General features: G+C 57.9%; 1 protein-coding gene across 14 annotated transcripts in view; it reads right to left on the bottom strand.

Moving 5' to 3' along the window:
* Positions 1–18,195, bottom strand: part of DLG3 (discs large MAGUK scaffold protein 3) — a 78,329-nt gene that overhangs the window by 3,934 nt on the left and 56,200 nt on the right. For 6 of the 14 annotated variants that reach the window (XM_053990529.1, XM_053990524.1, XM_053990527.1 and 3 more), the window contains 12 exons: positions 17,567–17,723; positions 17,104–17,206; positions 11,620–11,734; positions 7,951–8,127; positions 7,211–7,286; positions 6,535–6,634; positions 3,712–3,753; positions 2,954–3,004; positions 2,085–2,186; positions 1,736–1,908; positions 1,063–1,172; positions 399–490 (listed from right to left, as the gene is read on the bottom strand). In XM_053990529.1, coding sequence (XP_053846504.1) covers positions 399–490; positions 1,063–1,172; positions 1,736–1,908; positions 2,085–2,186; positions 2,954–3,004; positions 3,712–3,753; positions 6,535–6,634; positions 7,211–7,286; positions 7,951–8,127; positions 11,620–11,734; positions 17,104–17,206; positions 17,567–17,723 — 1,298 coding nt within the window. Of the gene's footprint in view, positions 1–398; positions 491–1,062; positions 1,173–1,735; positions 1,909–2,084; positions 2,187–2,953; positions 3,005–3,711; positions 3,778–4,791; positions 4,838–6,534; positions 6,635–7,210; positions 7,287–7,950; positions 8,128–11,619; positions 11,735–12,262; positions 12,356–16,811; positions 16,892–17,103; positions 17,207–17,566; positions 17,724–18,195 lie in introns of those variants that run through there. The other 8 variants (XM_053990528.1, XM_053990532.1, XM_053990535.1 and 5 more) reach the window with 5 other exon arrangements.

Here is an 18,195-nt window from a genome sequence, read left to right as displayed (position 1 = left end):
TTTTATATTTCCTATTTAGAAACTTTTCTCTTTTTGAAAATGCTCCCCTTTTCTCCCATGCAGGGAGTTTACTTCCTGTACACTTGTACCACTCTGAAACCCTGTGCTTCCCCTGCTCGGGGATTTTTAGATTTTTATTATTGCTGAAGTTGATGATAAGCTTTCACAAACTCCTGCCTGACAACTTGTCTCCTCCTCTATGACTGGTTTACTCCTATCCACTGATCTTGGAGCAGTCCCCTTGCAGAGCCCCCCTGGCAAAGTGCCATTTCTTTTTAGCTTTGAGGAAGCTGGATGTTTTCCCATGACCCTGTAGTAGGACAGTGCTGGTAGAGAGGTCACAGCTGCTGGATGGAAAAATGAAGTAAATCAGATACAAGCCTGCTCAGGACACTCACCTGTAAAATATTCTCCAAACTCTTGCTCAAGTTTCATGGCTTTGTCAAAGACCTTGTTGGCCTGTTCATATGTCTGTCTCCGGTTCATCTCCCTGCCACACACAAAAAATGGAAACATTTTAGCTCTTTTTCTTAGCAATGAACAGAAGCAAAAATAGCCCACAGAGCCTGGGAATCCTCTGCTCACAGGAATAGAAGCTGTGCAGGACCCAGCTCAGCTGGGCCCTTCCCCACAGACTCCAGGCTGCCTTGGCACTTCATCTCAACTTCCATCAGTTCTTCCCTTTGCCACCTACCCCACCCCCCTTCACCATAGCATGGAAGGGAATTCAAACTCAGACAATCCCTTACATTTGTGAGACTGCTGCAGAAGTCTCCCTGCTTGCCTAGGTTTTCTCATCCTCATAAAACACAGAAATAAGCAAATTGACCCCTTCTGGCTTGAGAATGGCCTTCCTAGGCCCCTTGGTGCCAGCAGAATTTCTTCTGATCTCAGGGTCCCTCTCAAGCTGTTGAATCACCTCACACATAATATTCTCTGCTGCTGCTGCTGCTCAGAAGAGTCGCAAGCTCAGCTCTCACATCCTTTCCAGCCTGCACTACCCAGGGCTAGGAGCAGCAGGACAAGCAGCTGGAGAAGCACAGAACACAGTGCTGCACTTACATGAGGGCTTCAATGGATTTTGGTTTGATGAAAATGGCAATGGGATAAAGTTGTGCTTGTCGCAACCTCTTGATAGCATTGCCAGACACATCCAGGATGCAGTGCTTCCCCTGGAAAGGAGATAAGCAGGATCAGACCTACCCACACAGTCTACTCTGTGTGGGAAACAGCTTGCTCATACAGATGTGCTTGAAAAGGGAGGAGGCAGAAATGAACCCCACTCCTGAGACGCAAGCCAGCTCCCAATGGCCTCACGTTCCTGCTGGTTCAGGGCAGGACAGCAACAATGCAAAGGGACCGAACCTTCGTCTGGACATGTGGAACTATTTACAAGCCCCGGGAAACTCCAGGACTCCTCCAGAGGAACACTGCTGCTTTGAGGGCACCCAGGCATCTCTGTCCTGTGAGCTCCTGAGCACAAGGCTGGGGACCAGTGCCACGCTTTTGGGTGGCGCTTGGATGACAGAGGTACCACACTGAGATAGAGTAACACAGCTGAGAAAAGCAGCCACATGGCGTGGCAGGACTCTGGAAGGAGGAGAGGATTGTGCTGTGCTTGCTTAATGTGGTTACAGCCCCTCATTAACACCACGGGGAAAGGAGGGGAGCTGCTGAATACGTGTGGGCTCGGGCTGGATGCATCCCAGTCCCAGGAATGGCACCTGACACTCACCCTCTCTGCCACCGCTCGCACTGACTGGATGCTGGTCCCATAGAGATTGTCATTGAACTGCCCAGCCTCTATGAACTTGTTGTCCTGAATGTCTTTCTCCATCTGCTCCCGGGATACAACAAAGTGGTAGTCCTGGCCGTCCACCTCGTTCTCGCGCCGAGGCCTGGTGGTGTCTGGAGGAGAGTGGGAATCGAGAGTGAGCCCAGAGTGACACACCACCAACCTGGAGGGACAGAACCCACCTGTGCTCCCAGCTCCCTCCCCACGCCACAGGCAAGACCCTGCAAGGAGCAGAGCCACCCCTCTCCCCTCCCTCCAGCAAGGGCACCGAGTGCTGGCTGGGACTTACGGGGCACGCAGGAACCAAACTTGTGTGGGAATTCAGAGATGAGGTCGTCGTTAATTCGGTCCTTTGTTGGCCCCAGGATGATCACCGGCCTCGCATAGTGAACTGCAAACAAGAGCCACAACCTCAGGCCTACCTGTGCTGCGGGCAGCTGACCCTACTGCCACTTTTGGCATTGACCTGCCCTCTCCCTGCTGGCAGTGGGCACCCAAAGGTGCCTCCTCCGTGCGAGTTTATCTCCTCCTGGTCACGGTCAGCATGTCCTTTCCATCTGACCCAAACCACCTGTGTGGCCCCGGGGAAGGTTCTGCAGGTCCCAGGATCACAGATCAGCAAAGCTGCTCCCTTGGGGCAGGAGCCAGGCAACCAGGACAGCTGGGTGAGAATGCCACGGAGCCCTGGGAGCCTAAGAGTCAGATCCAGCTTCTGGCAAGGACAAACCACCGAGACTGGGACTGTATAGCCTGTGAAAGGGTCTGCAGGGTTTGAGCATCAAGCAGGGTTAAAGGCTGGGGACTGTGGCCGGGGGAAGAGTTGCTTTGCAGCAGGGACCTGGTCTGGGGCAGGAAGGGATAATCTTGTACCTCAGCTGAGGACTAAAGCCCAGCTCAGTTCTAGCTCTGGATCTCTCCCTTGGTCTTGCAGACCACAACACAAATCTTTTCTGTTGATTAAAACTGGGCAGTGGAAGCCAGGGAAAGCTGTGCACACCTGGCTCCCCTGCTGCACGCCACACGAGACTCCACTTGCATCCACCCACCCAATGCTCTGCTGGTGTGGCAGGAGGGGAGGGTGCACCGACACCCTGGCTGTGCTGGGGACACAGGTGGCCCCACTGGAGCAGGCATGGGGCAGTTCAGCTCAGGACTTACTTTCTTGCCGTGTCACTGGCTCGTACGACAGGATGGTGTCCTCTTGTCCTTCTGCAACAGAGCCAGGGGGATGTAGGTGAGCACTTGCAGCAGCTATTCAGCCCTTCTGCAGCTGTGAGGAGCTGGCTCCTGCCCCTTCAGCCTCCCTCAGCTCTGGGGACACTCCAGGCTGTCCCCATCACTCCACCCATGGATGTGAAGCATGATGGGCATGCAGTTATGCGCCCTTGAGTCACTTTAATTATTCATGTCCCAGCTCTGGGTCAAGACTCCTCTTTCCCTCCCCCATTGCTGCAGGCTCCCAGCCCATTGGGATGTAGTGTCCTCCCTGCAGGTATTTAGGGGACTTTCTGGGGAGAAAGGGAGCATCTATTGCAGCTGGATCCCATGCTCTTGTACAGGCTTGGGCTCCAGGAATCATCTATGCTACAGCCCTGGCCTCTGGCCATTGCTTCCTGTATCAGGCACTGCAGGGGAGTCATCATGGACTGTGAACCCAGCACCCTGCCCTGGAGCAGAGCTGTGCAGCCAGGAGAGAGCAGCGAAGCAGGCAGGTTCATTCCTGCTCCCCAGCCCCTGCTCTCCCTGGCTCCGAGGAGGGAGCTGGCCGCAGCATCTCAGTGTCACCAGCAGGAAGGACCAGCCTCCGAACAGAACCACCACTGGGACAAGACAAGACGGAAGTGCCCAAACATGCACGCTCACACAGGGACACGCACACGCACACGGGGCGGGAGAGCAGGTGGACACACACTTACTGGAACTGCTCTCGCTGTCACTGGTGTTTGATGTCACGCCCTCTGCAAAGCAACCAGAGAGATCCCCTTCAGAAGGAGCATGGGCGGGAGGCACGGGGGCACCCCGGCTGTCACCCAGCACTGCTGATCAAGGGCACGACAGCGCTGGCCTCCCGAAAAACCTGCAGCCCACAACCCACTGGGACGAGTCTGTGCCACGTGGGCAAGGGCGGCATCTTTCACCCTTTGCTGGGAACCCGGGGACATGCAGGGGGATGCTTCCAGGAGGAGACAGAGAGGCCAGGAGGGCAGATGTGAAGGCACTGGGCTTCCCAGGCCGAGGGAAGGGGGAGTGCACAGGGAGGAGAATGCTGGCAGGGGAGCAGGTGCAGCATGCACACAGCGGGCAGGGGAGGGCACAGCTGTGCTGGCACAGAGATGGGGGAGCCTACCTCTGGGGACGGGGCTGGGACGCACAGAGACGAGACAGTGACAGAATGGGACAGAGTCTGGGGCTGTGCTTGCTCAGGCTGATCCTAGTGCTGCGACCACCCCACAGAGGCTTGCTGGCCACCGCCCGCCCCAGTCAGGTTCTGCACCGGCTGGGGGGTGCGGAGCTTGGCAGGGAACTCATGCCCCAGCTGAGAAGCCCATGAGGCTCCTGTCATTATTCTGCAGTTCTGCATATGTGGTAACCCAGAGAAAGGTGGGAACACCTCAAAACGTTGTCACCCACCCCATTCAGAGCAGGCCCACCTTGGCCACTTCCCATCCACACTGGAAGTGGCACTGAGTGCTAAAGCACCAACCAACCCAGACAGGAGCAGGAAGAAGAGGATGAGGAGGTGTAGCAGGCACTTAGGGCATGGCCAACACCCCCACCCAAGCGGCCCCATCCCGTCCCACGTGCAGCAGTGGCACCTCAAGCCCCACGGCCTGCGCCGCACACACGGGGTCCCACGCAGGGCAGTGCAGCAGCACCAGGGCTCCTCCTGCCCTGCAGCCAGGGAAGCACAGCTGCCCCGGCCAGAGCCCAGCCAGCCACTCCCCAGGCACCGCCAGCCACAGAAAGGGAACAATGTGCATCAGAATTCAACTTACTCAGGTTCTTTGCTCCATAATAATCGTCACTTAACCCAGGGAAGTCCTGATTTCACAGACAGCAAGAAGGGGGAGAAGGGGAGAGAAGACAGCGCAGGAAAGGGGAGTCAGAGGGATGGGGGAGACAGAGCCAGACCAGCATTAGTGACAGGAGTGCAGAATGGCCCAGAGCTGCAACTGCAAGTGAGGTTAAATATTTTCAGAGCTGACACCATCAGCCCACTGCTAACATCTTGCCTTGTCTGGCTGGACCCCCTCCACCCCTCAAGCTCACCCTCCCTGCCAAAGAGCCCCCAGGAGCCACCCTGGGTCTGGGGAGGGCAGGGCAGCCACAGCAGCATCGGCTGGCAGCAAGCAGTTGCAGCCCTGAGCTGCTGGCACAGGGGCTGAAGTGCTTCTCCTCATGGAGTGTACTGGCAGGGCACAGTGGCTCTGTGCTTCCCCAGCACGGCCTAGCCACTCTGGGGCCAGGCACAGCACACAGTCCTATAACATGTGGCAGGAGGGCACATTTTTCCCCACCTACGTGTGCCAGCTGCCCCACACCACAACGCTTGCACAGGCTGTGGAAATGTGAGGCAGAGACCCCTCCACTGCAAGCTGGGATGGACAGGGGCAGAGCACAGGGAGGGAGCTGTCTGTGTCTGTGACACAGGCAGGTAAAGAGAGTGGTCTGCCCCATCCCCATGCTGTGTCATCTCACTGCAAGGCAGCCAAAAGTGAGCCCCCGTCCTCGGCACGGATCTCACTGGAGCCCAGCCATGTGCAGGCACTACTAGAGACAGGCAGACACACAGACAACCTTCAGCATGGGCCAGAGGCTTGTGCTGTCTGCTAAAATCACTGGAAGCTGGCACCAGCCTGTCATGGGCAGCACAGGGATGCAGGGAGCCCTTGGAGCAGCCCAGCAGCAACTTCTTGCCTCCGTATGACACCCAAGACAGCCCCAGAGGGGAGGGGAAGTGCTTGCTGTGGTGGCACTGGGGCACAGACACAGCTCTGCCTTGTCCACCACCCCTTTCCAGAGGCGTGGGCACTGCCAGCCTGGATGCTTGCCCAAGGAGTGGCTGCAGTTCACCACTCGGAGGAGGGGTTGGGTTTGGTGAGCAGCTCCAGTGCTACCCACATCAGGATTTGGGGCAACAACATAAACACCCTGCCTTTACTGGGAGTCCCAGGGTGGTGAGAGCTGTGGACCCCCAACATCTGTAGCCAACTACCAAAGATGTGCCTCAGTCATGGGTGGGCAGCAGGGTCCTGGCTTCCCCGTGTCCACAGGGCTCAATCTGCTGGAAGGGCTCTCCAGTGGGAATGTGAAGCTGTAAGTCACCTCTAGAGAAGATGGAGCTGAGACCTCCCCAGGCCCTGAGCCCTGGCAGGGACAGAAGCTCTGCAGGAGGCAGCCAGCCCCTCACTTGGAGGGAAGCAGGCAGAGGGAGGGAGCAGAGCCTGCAGCAAAGAGGGGAGAGCAGGGGGAGGCAGAGCAGGGAGTTGGGTGGGTGTGAAGTTGGATGAAAAGATGAAGACATTGAACGTGAGAGAAAGGAAGAGAATGCCAGAGTGCAGCTGTTGCTTTCATTTCAAGCTCCAGTTTCTCCCTAGCTGCTGGCACGACTGTGGAGCACAGACCTGAGTACAGGCAGGTGCGAGGACCGCTGGCTATGGGAATGTGCTACATCTCTTCCCTCAGGGCAGGGAACCTGAGGGGTGCAGGCTTGCCCTCTCTGGCCAGCTGCTACTTACGTTCCTGTCCGCTGCTCTCCTGGGCCAGGTTCTCTTTGCTCTTGTAAAATGGAAACTTTCGAGAGAGGCGAAAACTCTTTTTACGTTTCGTTTTGATCGACTGAAGAACACGGAGATGGAAGGAGGACAGAAAAAACAGTGGTGTTTAACGCATGTGGGGAAAATTAAAATGAAGAGACAACGAGGAGCTGTGTCAGGGCAGTCACCCTCAAATGAAATCATGGAGATTACATGAGAACTGTAATGCAGGAAAAACATTAAGCATGGAGAAAAACATGTGGTAGGGATGCTGGGAAGCTGATGGGCAGTCAGTAGCTCTGCAGGGGTAGCCAGGCTGCTCTTGCTTGTTGGCCTGTTAGGCACTGCTTGTGAGGTGTGAGGGCAGCTACCTTCACCAGCTGCCTGCAGGCAGCTCCAAGCCATGAGCTCTGCCACCCCATCACTCCAAATCCTTCCCCAGTACTTTCACACCATCCTGGGCTCCTCTGCTCAATCACTGCATATTCACGGAGGGTTTGTGCCAAGCAGATGTGGGTCTGGGGCAGGTCCAGTCACACAGCTCTTTGCCTTGGGATTGTTTGAGCTGCCCCATGAGGAGCTTTTGCTGCTGGGACTCATCTTGCCCTCACTAGTTACCAGTTCCAGGTGTCCCACTGAGCCCCAGATCAGCACTTACCCTGTTGGACTCAATCATGCCAGTCCTGGCGTGGAACTTCACTGTTTTCAACCGTGCTCTCTCCTTCTTTTCCACCCTGATCAGGAGAGAAAGAGTTGCTAGTCCCATCCACGTGCCCTCCATGCTGCCCACGTGGCTCCTCAGGCAGCTAAAGGCACCCTTGGGTGGTGGCCCCACTGGCAAATGGAAGCTTCTTCCAAGGGAGGGTCAGATGTGGAGCTGCCTGCCCAGGGTCTGGCCCAGGCCAGTGTCTGCAGGAGCAGGAGAGGAGCCAAGCCAGCCTTCCCAACAGGGATAGAAGACAGACTCAAGGCTGGCTTTGCAGACCTGAAGGCAGCAGCAGCCACCTCCTCTGCTCCTGTGACTTCCCACCTCACAATGGGACCTGGCTACAGAGCTGAGCAGACTGACAGAGGACACAAGGAGCAGCCCTTGCTGCTGTGACTCTGCTCTCACACCGAGACCCAGACTGGCCAACATCCCCACAGGGACCACAGAGGAGGCTGACCACTCTGCTCCTCACCTGGAGTCTCACCCAGCTTTGGAGAACACCTGCCTAGGGAGACCTGCACAAAGCCCCAGGCTGCAACCAAGGTGCCCTGCACGCCACACAGGGGCAGGTGGGCTGGGACCACAAGGAGATCCAAGCCTGAGCAGGGCCCCGGGGGCTGCAGGGCTTGCAGAGTTCGGGGAAACCCTGGGGTACCCAAGTGTGACAACTGCTGCTGATGGACACTCACCTCTTCTTGCTGGGGATGACCCCGATCTGCTCGCTCTCACCGTGGGGTGTGACGAGCCTGGCTTGCCACCACTCGTCATCAGAGGCATTGATGACATGCAGGATGTCCCCGTAGGAGAAGCTGAGTCCCTGGCTGGGCAAGCAGCTGTCCCGGGTCCGGTCATAGTCAAACAGGGCTCTGAGGAGGAGCAGAGAGCAGCGATGCCTTCTCTGAGCAAGGCCAGGCAGCGAGGGCAGCAGCAGTGCTAAACTCATGGGGCACTGTCACCTTCGTGCCTTAAAAAGTTTAACCCAAGCTCTGCCAAGGTGAGCAGTGCTGCCAGCCACGAGCACATTCCTTGGCTGACAGGCTCAGCACAAGCCCTGAAGAGTGCAATGCAGGAACAACAGTGACTGAGACTGGACTGAGAGAATTCACTGCTGACCTCAGCTGCAGGATGCACACGAGCCACACTCAAAGTGTCTGTGGTAAGTGAGCGGGCCAGGCTCACAGCAGCAGCCCACGGGAGGGCTGCTCCCCACCATCCCTCTGTGGCTGTGGGGCCAAGGAATGGGATGGGGAACATCAGACCCCACTGCTGGTGGGTGGTTGCACAGGCAGAGACCACCAGACCACCACGGCATTGAGCATAGCCTTTATTTATGTATGGAGCCTGTGAATGAGGAATGCATCTCAGAGTATATATATCTTCTTCCACAACTGATCCCTTTCATACCCCTAAACACCTCCTCTGAGAACAGTTTATTTAGTTTAAAATTATCTTCAAAATTAAACTAACCAGCTATAGAAAAGACTTTGGTTTTTCACTAGAGGAGCACTAATACTTTTCCTGCACACGGACATCACACACAGCACTGCAGCCTCTACCCATAAGCAGCTCTCAGTGGCTTCAGCTGCAACTCATCCACTAATGTCAGATCACACAAACTGTGTCTGCTTTGATGCATCAACTTGCAAAAAGACAAAGAAAGGAACGAGTCACTAAAAGTACTGGCAGCAAAACCTCTATATTTGCTCCCTGGACACTGGCCCCCAGCCCAGCATGGGCCCAGGCACTGCAAACACTGGCTTGCTGCTGGTTTAATCCTGGCACTAATAAACCTTCTTCAAGCAGGAGAGACATCCTCTGTTCTGCTCATTACCCTCTTCCACTGTGGGGACTCCAAAGGGGATCTAAAAGCACACTTTAAGTGGAAGGGCTGTGGGATCACGTGGCATATCCCTGTGGAGCAGCAGAGCTTGGAGGGCATTTCTGCCAGGGTAGTGCTGGGCTATGGAACCTTTCAGGACACTTGGGGTTGGCTCTTGAATGGGAAGAAGAAGGGCTGCCCCATGGGGAGGGCTCTTTGGGACAACACCCAACGTGCCCTATGCATCCAGATACATTCAGCCACCAGATCTGTTCTCCTTGCCCGGCTTGCTCAGGGCTGGGCCAGCTCTTGTGCCTGCTCTCTCTGCAGGGCAGCGTGGCTGGAGCTGGCAGCAGAGCACCAAGGAGTGCTTTGGGCAGAGGTAATCGAGCCTTGCAGGCAGCTCCAGGCCAGAAGATAAGGCTTGCACGTGGCTGACAGGCAGTTGTGAGGTCAGTGCCGCTGGGCAAGGCCCCGGGGAACTGGTCAGGCCGGTTCCCAAAGCCAGGCAGGCTGTGAGGAGCCCTGCCCACTCCATGCACCCTGCTCTGCAGAGCGGCACAGGGCCCATGCTCCTCCCGCAGCAGCCACCGGCACCCCAGGACAGGTACAGCAGGATCTCTGCACAGGCAGCACACCTGCAGAGCCAGCACAGGAGGCACTGGCCACCCCAAGGCACGGTGCTCCAGCAGGCCGGCCCTGGCTGCGCTGGCACGCAGGACCCACCGTGGTGGCTCCGTGCTCCTCCGGGGGCGCGGGGGCCAGACGGCAGCTCCGCTCTGTCCCCAGGCCAGCTCACAGCACTCGCGGCCAGGAGAGCAGATGGCTTGGCTGGAGGGCAAGGAAGCGCTGCCAAGGATTCCCACGGCTTCCTCCTGGTGCCCAGGCACAATGCCTGCCTGACCTCTACCCCCACTCAGCACAGCCCCAGGGCTGGCAGACTTTGCCCTGTGGCAGTGCAGGGAGTGACAGGCAGGATGTGAACCTGCCTTTGCTACACAAAACTCCAGCACCCCCAAATCAGCTCCAGCAGGCACCTGGGTGCCCAGCTCCAGCCCTTCCACAGCACATAGGATGCAATGCAGCCACACAGGGCTGACTCAAGCAGCTGGGTAGCAAGTCCTGTAATTGAAGTCCTGTCCACAGCACAGCAGCTCAGCTGGTTTCGGGTAAACTGTGCTTGAAACTACCCCGCCCAGAAGGGCTGGGGCAGCCTGGGCACCCAGCAGCTCTTTCAAGCACGTTTGCAGGGTGTCTGTCGAGCAGAGTGTTGTGATGGGTCATACTGGGGAAAAGCTCTCCTCTGGGATCACCCTCTTAGCAAGGCACAGCCCAGCTCTACCTGGGTATGTGTGAGGGGACACGGTGCTGTGGAGGCCTCCAAAGACCCATGGGGGGATGCACCAAGAATTAAGAATTCTTTGATACATGAGCAGCTTTCCAGGCAGAGAACAGGCTCAACTCAAGCTGGACCCAGCCTAAACCCTCCTCCCCACATGAGGGTGTTCACAGGACAGCAGGGCAGTGAGGGCAGGACTAACAAGATGATGTTTATTCAACACTGCACCCAGCTCGTTGCACACCCCCAGGAAGCCCTGAGATGCTAAATCAAGCAAGATGCCTGCAGAGACTTGTGGGAAGGTGTGAACTGCAGGAACCCAGAGCTGCAGCTCTCCCCTCCTGCCATACTGGGCTTGCAACATATCCACCATGCCTGAAGTCCTTCTGCATGGAGCAGCCATGCAGTGGGAAATGCAAGCTGAGGCTTATGCAGCCTTGGTCCTTACCATCTTCTCACAAGGAAGGAGAAGAAGCATCCCTTGCTCCTGCCAGCCTCACCTGCAACAGGCTGTGCAGGGTTAGGATTTACAGGATTATTTTAATTACCAAGTTAAAATTACTCATTAGTGCTCATCCCACAGGTGCTGTGGCAGGCAAGAGGTGGCAGGAGGCAGGCAGGGATTGTCCTGTCCGCACAGGACTTGCAGCAGTTTGAGCTGCATGGCTGTTTAACCCCTGCCTGCCTGTCCTGCACCTGGCTCCAGACCAAAAGTGCTCTGAGGGCTCAGAGCAATAATCCTCCTAAGAGCTCATCTCCCATCCAGCCAGATCCTGCCACAGGAATGGCAGGACGAGACAAGGAGAAGCCAGTTAGCTGGCTCGAGGAGAGGGCCCTGAAAGCTGCCACGAGCTGCTTGGGGCAGAAGCAGGGCTGGATGTCTACCATTTCCCTGTTTTCCTGTGGTCCTCGGTGTGCTGGCCAGCAGCCACCCAGGCTCTGCAGACACCGCTGTTTTCCACACTGGAGCGGTCCTTGGCAGAGGCACTCGAGTACCCAGCCTTGACAACCCAGTGCACAAAGCCCCGCTCTCCCTGCTGCACCCTCCAGGCCTTGTGATGCACCCAAGGCACTCGGTGCCCAGGCCCCGGGCACGCCGTCCCCCGAGGCAGGGCACAGCCCAGGCCGAGCCGGAGCCACCCCCCGCACCCCTCGGGGCCGCGGCGCGCCCGCCCCGGCCGGGGGCAGGCGGGGCCTTACCGGACATAGAGCGATCTCTTCTCGCTTGTCCGCAGCGAGCCGGAGCCGGAGCTCATGCTGCTGTTCATCATCTGCTCCCGCAGGTCGTGAATCTTGGACTCGAAGCGGCTGTACTCTGTGGGGACAGGGCTGGTCAGTGCAGGCACGGCTGCGCCCCGGCTGATCCCCATGCCCAGCCAGGCCTGCCCACCAGGCACCTCGCCCACGAGCCTGCCTGTCCCCGCACATGAGGGACGACAAAGCTGAAGAGGTTACAGAACTCCGCAGGAGTCCAGGCAGGGCATCTGGAGCAGGCAGGGTTCCAGCTGCTCCCAACCCCACCACAACTTCCCGCACAGCAGCTCAGGCAATGGCTGCTGTGACCTCCACTGCTGCTGAGCTGCAGCTCTTCGAGGGAAAGGCTGTGCAGGACTTGGCAAGCTGCTGACCTACAGAGCAGTTCAAAACATGGAGAGAAAGCAAAAGCCCCACCAGGAGACCACTGCCCACCAGCTGGAGCAGTGAGACACGACCGCAGCCACTGGGGGAGTGCCCAGCTACCGATTTGCTGGCAGCAAAGATCTTCTCCTCAGCAGGAATGGGAAAAGCGAGGCAAAACACAAAGTCCCTGCCCTTGGAAGAGGAGCAGGGAGGAGGAATTCACCTTTTTGCTTCTACATCCCAGTGGCAGAGATGTGCAGGAAGAGCTGGGGAACCCTCCAGAAGACACCAGCACCTTCCTACCAGGCAGCTGGGCAGGAGCAGCCGCCACGGCAGCACCAGCCCGACCTTCAGCTGGGTGTAAAGGTCAGGCTGACATGCAGAGGGTGGAGGCACCTGGCCTCCCTACCGAGGGCCGAATGAGGAAAGTGCAACTGCAGCTCCAGGAAAGCTGCTGGCACTGGCACAGCCCACACTGCCAGATCTTGCCTCACATCCTCGATTCTGTCCCTTGGGCACATCCTGCATTACACGTGAGAGAAGACCAGGCTCATCTGTGCTGCAAGACTTGCCTAGAAAGTCTTGTCCACAACCTAGTGGTTTAGATGTGGCTTGGGTTTTAATTCTGGGGAGGGGAGCATCGCAGCTCAGCTGTGGAGGCAAGTGCTCGCTGCAGAGCAGAGCACAACTGTGCTGGGCCTGTGGAGCCACATCACATGGGGGGAGCAGTAACACGGTCCTAAATGCTCTGTGGGCTTTGTTTGGGAGCCAGCCCCTCTCCCATGGACTGTCAGTGCAGACAAAAGCAGGGCTGGGGTTATGGGATGATGCAGCTGCAGCTCAGCATTTTCTGACTCTCCAGCCCTAGAGCCTGGGTATCCCCCTGCTACACCTAGTTGCCAAAGATACATTTTTACTTAAGGATTGGGGAAAAAAAAAAAAAAAAAAAAGGCAATACACACAAAAACTGCCAAGCGGCTCACAGAAACTCCGTGCGAAGCCCCTTCTCCTGCCATGCAACACCCAGAGTTGCTGCAACACCAGGCAGGGTCAGGTGCCTAATGTGGAGACCATGAGAACCCCTGGCTGTCCCATGCCAAGGGGCACCCACTGCCTCACCTGCCTTCCTGCTGGCAGAGGGAAACACAGATGCAGCAAGGCATGGACAACACTTATTTTACAAGAAAACGGAATTCTGCCACCAAAGCAGCACCAGGGTTTTGTGCAGCTCTCAGCAGAGGGAAATGAGCTTCCTCTCACTCCACATCTCGACCCACACAGCTCATTCTGCCCGGGAATACCCATAAGCTCTTGAATCCCAGAGCAGCATCTGTCAGAAGTGGGTACAGCCTCTTCTTAAACCCTCTTTGGTACAGAAGGGCTGTTTCCCCCAGAGAGCACCACTATAACCCTTGTACCCAGCTAGGTCATGGCAAACCCTGCTGGGGCACAGATTCCCTGCACACCCCACACTAAGGAGACCACTGCTCCTGCTACACAGACTCACTCCTCCTGCAACACTCTTTTCGACAAGAAGTGTAGAGGATGCACTGCCTGGGATTGGACAAGAAACATAGGGCAAAAGGAGATTTCTCCACCCCTAGCATCAGGGTGGGGATATTGGGAAGTGCAATTTGTGGGTGCCACTGCCCTGCCAGAAATGGCATATGCACCCCCCTGCAAGCAGCCCAAGGGCAAAGTAATCAAATGCCCCCATTTCAGTTGGGGCAGTTCAAAGAAAGAGCCTTTCCTAGTTTTGTTGGAGTGGCCACACTGCTTGGAGGGGTTGGAAAAGCCCACTAACATGGCAAGAAGCACAAACCAGGCTGGCTGCGGCAAACTGAAGGACACAGGCTGCTCTGGCTTTAATCCCCAGAGAGCAAACACAATCTTGCCCTAGGAAGGGTCTTCCAAGCAGTCACCAACCCAGATTTGCTCCAGCTGTGGGAGGGCAGAGAGCAGAGGAGCAGCGAGCCCCAAAGCCCCAATACCTCCTTCCCGGAGCAGGGGAGACAAGGTTACCCCAGGACTGAGCACAGGGTACTCCCAGGTGCCATGGGCACGCTTTTAACTGCACATTAGAGCAGTCTAAGACAATTGCCAGCAGATCACCCCCAGCAAGGAGTGCTCCTGCCTTTGCTCCCTAACTTAGGGCCGCCTCAGCTCTGCACCTTGACTCTGGAAGACCTCCTGTGCAGCTGAAACTCTCCCAGGAAGCTTGCCCAGGGTGCAGCAGCAGGGAGATGAGCCAGGGCTGATCCCCACAGTGTTCAACACGTTCAGGACACGCTTATCAAGACTGAAAAGTATTTAACAGGTGAGCCGGCACCTCTTGCTGTGAGTGCCATTGCGCTGCGTGCCAGGATGTTTGCTCTTCTCACTCAGCAGCTCGATAAAAACACCACTGTACCCTCCCACTGCTTTTCCTTTTCCAGGGTGTGGGTGTTCCTAGAGCTGGGCCCGATTCTGTCCCCTGGGGTGAGCTCCATGCTGTGAGTGTAATCCCTAAGTGTACACATGCTATAGACCACTATCAACAGGCAGGGATCACCTGCCTGCCCCAAGGATCCCAGAAGCAGCACGTGTGGGACACACCTGCAAACACGCCCAGCAGGCCAACAAAGCCGTGGGTCTGCATCGGGGCACCAGGAGACAGCACAAAGGAAAGACGTTGGCAGACAGGGGAGCTACGTTGGAAAGCAGCTCCTGAGTACACATAAAGCCCTGTATCCAAACACTTCTGCCCAGGCTGGGACACCAGCAGAGCCCAGAAATGCTCGGTCACAGGTTTCAGCCCAGCCACTTGCAAAACTACCGACAGCTTCAGCCTGGAGTTTTAGTTAGCACCCTGGCCCCAGACACTTTCCCTCTGCACAGACTCCTCCACAGGCCTTGGAAAGCAGAAGGAAGCACAGCCATAGGGAAAGCTCAGAAGCTTTCAGAACTCATTGCACAGCCCTGGAACTCCCCTTTGAACGGACTGACTCCGAGAAAGGCCATAATGCAACTTTTTGTATTTTCAGGTGAGGAATGTCAAAGCTTTGTTGGATGGCGTGTGAGAAGGGGGAATTGCTAAATCCAAGTGCTGGTGATAGCAGCAGGCAAAGGTCGGGGGAGAAGTGCTCAGAGGGAATGGACCTCACAAAAACTCCAAGGAACCATCACTCCCCCTCCTCGACAGCAGGCAGCACTGGTCAAAGGTGCTGGTGCTCAGAAGAAAGGCAGGACAGCAGCTCCTCTTTCTAACCTTTCTTGGTTTGGTCTTTGCTTCTTTTCCCTCCTAGTGTCTGGCAGGACAAACAGGGAGGGCCCCTCATCCCCCGAGACCTGCACAAGCAGCCTCTCTTCCCCCTTGGAGCCCCAGCAAGGTCAGACACAGAGCACACGGCGCTCCCCCAAGGCAAGCCCTGCCCACGCTCAGGTATGAGAGACAGGTGCCATCCTCTGCCTCTGCTAGCGGGGAAGAACTTCTCAAATCTCCTTTCCACCAGCATGTCCTCCTTTGGCATCCTACAACCCAGCTCTCCTGCTCTTTCCACGTGACAAACATAGAAAAGGCAAACATTTGAGAGTACATGGCCCATTGAGTGGGTCCAGCCTCACCCACGCTGGGGGCTCACACCAGGGAGATCTTTCTCCATAATTCCCAGCCCTTCAAGCCTCTGGAGCACTGAGGGCAACTTCCAAGCTACAACAGCCTGTAGTCCACAGCCACAACACTGCCTCCCTAGATGGCTGCAGCCCCTGTGCCGGGTGCTGCTGCCCACACGTGCCAGGAACCATCAGGGACATGGAAAGTCACCAGCTACAACACACTGACATTTCCGCCTCGGTCTAAGGCGGTTTCAAAACATCTTGTCCAGTTTGACATTTAAGAACCACTCTTGGTTGGTGTCTTTGCCAAATCTCAAGTGGCAAAGGGAGCCAGAAATACAAGAACATGAAGCGCTTCCTGGAAAGAAAGTAAAAAAAAAAAAAAAAAAAAAGCCAAAACAAACAAACCCCACACCCACAGCACAGCCCTGAGCAGCACCGATGACTCCACACCCCAATGGCCTCTGCCGTGGGATGGAGGAGCAGTGGACACAGGGACCAGCAGGACATCGCCCAGCAATGCCACACAGGAGGCACAAGACGAAGGGCATGCCTAGCGGGGGACATCAGCCCCCTTGGAGAGGAGTAGAATAGCTGGTGGGGAAAGCCACTGGGGCCCAGGAGAGACACGTTTTCCAGCGGATGGGAACGGCTGCATCCCCGCACGTGCACGGTGCCGCCCTGGGCACGGCCGCAGGCCCGGGATCATCCCCGGCCCCTCGCCGGCCGGCGGGGCACCCTCCCGGCGCACGGGCCACGCTCCAGCGCTACCGCCCAGGGAAGCTTTGTGCAGGCAGCTGCCCGCTCCCTTCCCTCAGCGGGACCACCAGCCCCAGCCGCTGCGGGGGAATGGGAACCCAGCGATAACGAAACGCTCGGGGTGGCGCCCCAGGTGGGATGCTCAGAGGTGGGGACGAACTCCAAGTCAGCAGCGACGCCCCGGTTCCAGCCCCACCCGCACCGCGGTTGCCCTCCAGGATCCCTCAGCTCTCCTGACCGCGGGGTCCCTCCCGCGAGGCCCCTGGGACCCCCACGGAGCCGGGCCTCGCGGCGACGCCCTCCGGCGAGCAGAGCTCTTCCCCCTCCCCCGAAAACGAACCCCGGCCCGTCGAGCCCCCTCGCGGCCCCGCTACCGGCGGGGTCTCGGCGGGGCTGCCCGTGCGGCGCTGAGCGCTCACCTGCAGGCGGGGCGGCCGCGGCCCCGCACCCGCCCGGCCCTCACACAAAGCCGCGCAGCCACGGCCGGCGGGACGCCGCGGCCCCGCCCCCCCCGCGCGCCGGCCAATCGGCACCCGCCCCGCCCCCGGGCCACGCCCCCGGCGGCGCCTCGCCCGCAGCCTCCCCCGCCCCGGCCTCTCGACGGCGCGCCGGCCGTGCCCCGCCCCCTCATCTGCATGGCCCCGCCCCTCATCTGCATGTCCCGCTCGCCCCGTCCCGGTCCCGGTCCCGGTCCCGGTCCCGACCCGGTACCTTCGGGCCGGTACTGCGCGATGATGGTCACCGTCTGCCCCGCCCGCTTCAGCGCCGCCGCCGCCTGCTCGTGCGTGGCGTTGCGGAGATTCACGCCGTTCACCTGCCGGGACAGAGCGGCTCCGCTGAACCAGACCCACGCGGGCACGAACCACGGGGGTCTGCCCTGCGCCTCGGCCCCGCTGCCCCGCCTCTGTACCGGTAGCCACGGTAGCCACGGTAGCCACACTCTCAGAGCCTCATCACTCTGCCACCGCGCCCCCAGAACCACGCCTGGTACTGGCACTTCCAGTACCGGCATCCCCGGTACCTGCCCCCGGCCGGCCCAGGCATCGGGGCTGCCCCCACCGCATCACCCGCGCCGTGCCAACACGCTGGCACCCGGTACGAATCCCACAGAACCGTGCTTCGGCTGGCAGGGGACAGGTGCCCACCCGGGGCTGTGGGTGCCCCACCAACTCACCGAAAGGATACGGTCTCCCCTCCGCAGCTCCCCGCTGAGGTCAGCAGGGCCTCCAGCCAGGATGAAGGACACAAAGATCCCCTCGCCATCTTCCCCTCCAACAATGTTGAAGCCCAGGCCGGTGGAGCCTTTTTGCAGGATGATTTTCCGGGGCTCCCTGGAAGGACACGTAATGGACAGGGAGACATCGGGGTGAGGAGCAGCAAAGCTGGTGACGGGCTTTTCTGTGCCCGGGTTCGTGGCACATTGGTGGGGCTGGAGTCACCCGAGTGCAGCCTGGTGTGACTCAGTCCTCAGCACTGTGGAGACTGATAAACCAGAAGAGGTGGCAGGCAGTGTGACAAGAAACACAGCATGGACAGAGACAGAGCATCCACAGTGAAATGACACACAGAAACACTGAACTGCATGGTGGCATCACATGCCATGAGCCAAGAGGGTGGGATCAGGCCCCTCCACAGCATGGCAAGCGTGCCTACAACCCCCTGCACCCCTCCAGTGCCACAGACTCTGCACAGCTCAACAGAAATACTACGTTTTTTGGTTACTTAATTCTGTCACAGCTCAAACAAAAGGCAGGCAAAAGCAGAAAGACAGCCTGGCATCGCAAAACTCCTGCGTCAGGTTTT

The sequence above is a fragment of the Vidua macroura genome, chromosome 14, assembly GCF_024509145.1.
Source record: "Vidua macroura isolate BioBank_ID:100142 chromosome 14, ASM2450914v1, whole genome shotgun sequence".
Lineage (NCBI taxonomy): Eukaryota > Metazoa > Chordata > Aves > Passeriformes > Viduidae > Vidua > Vidua macroura.
This window is presented reverse-complemented; position numbering and strand designations above follow the sequence as displayed.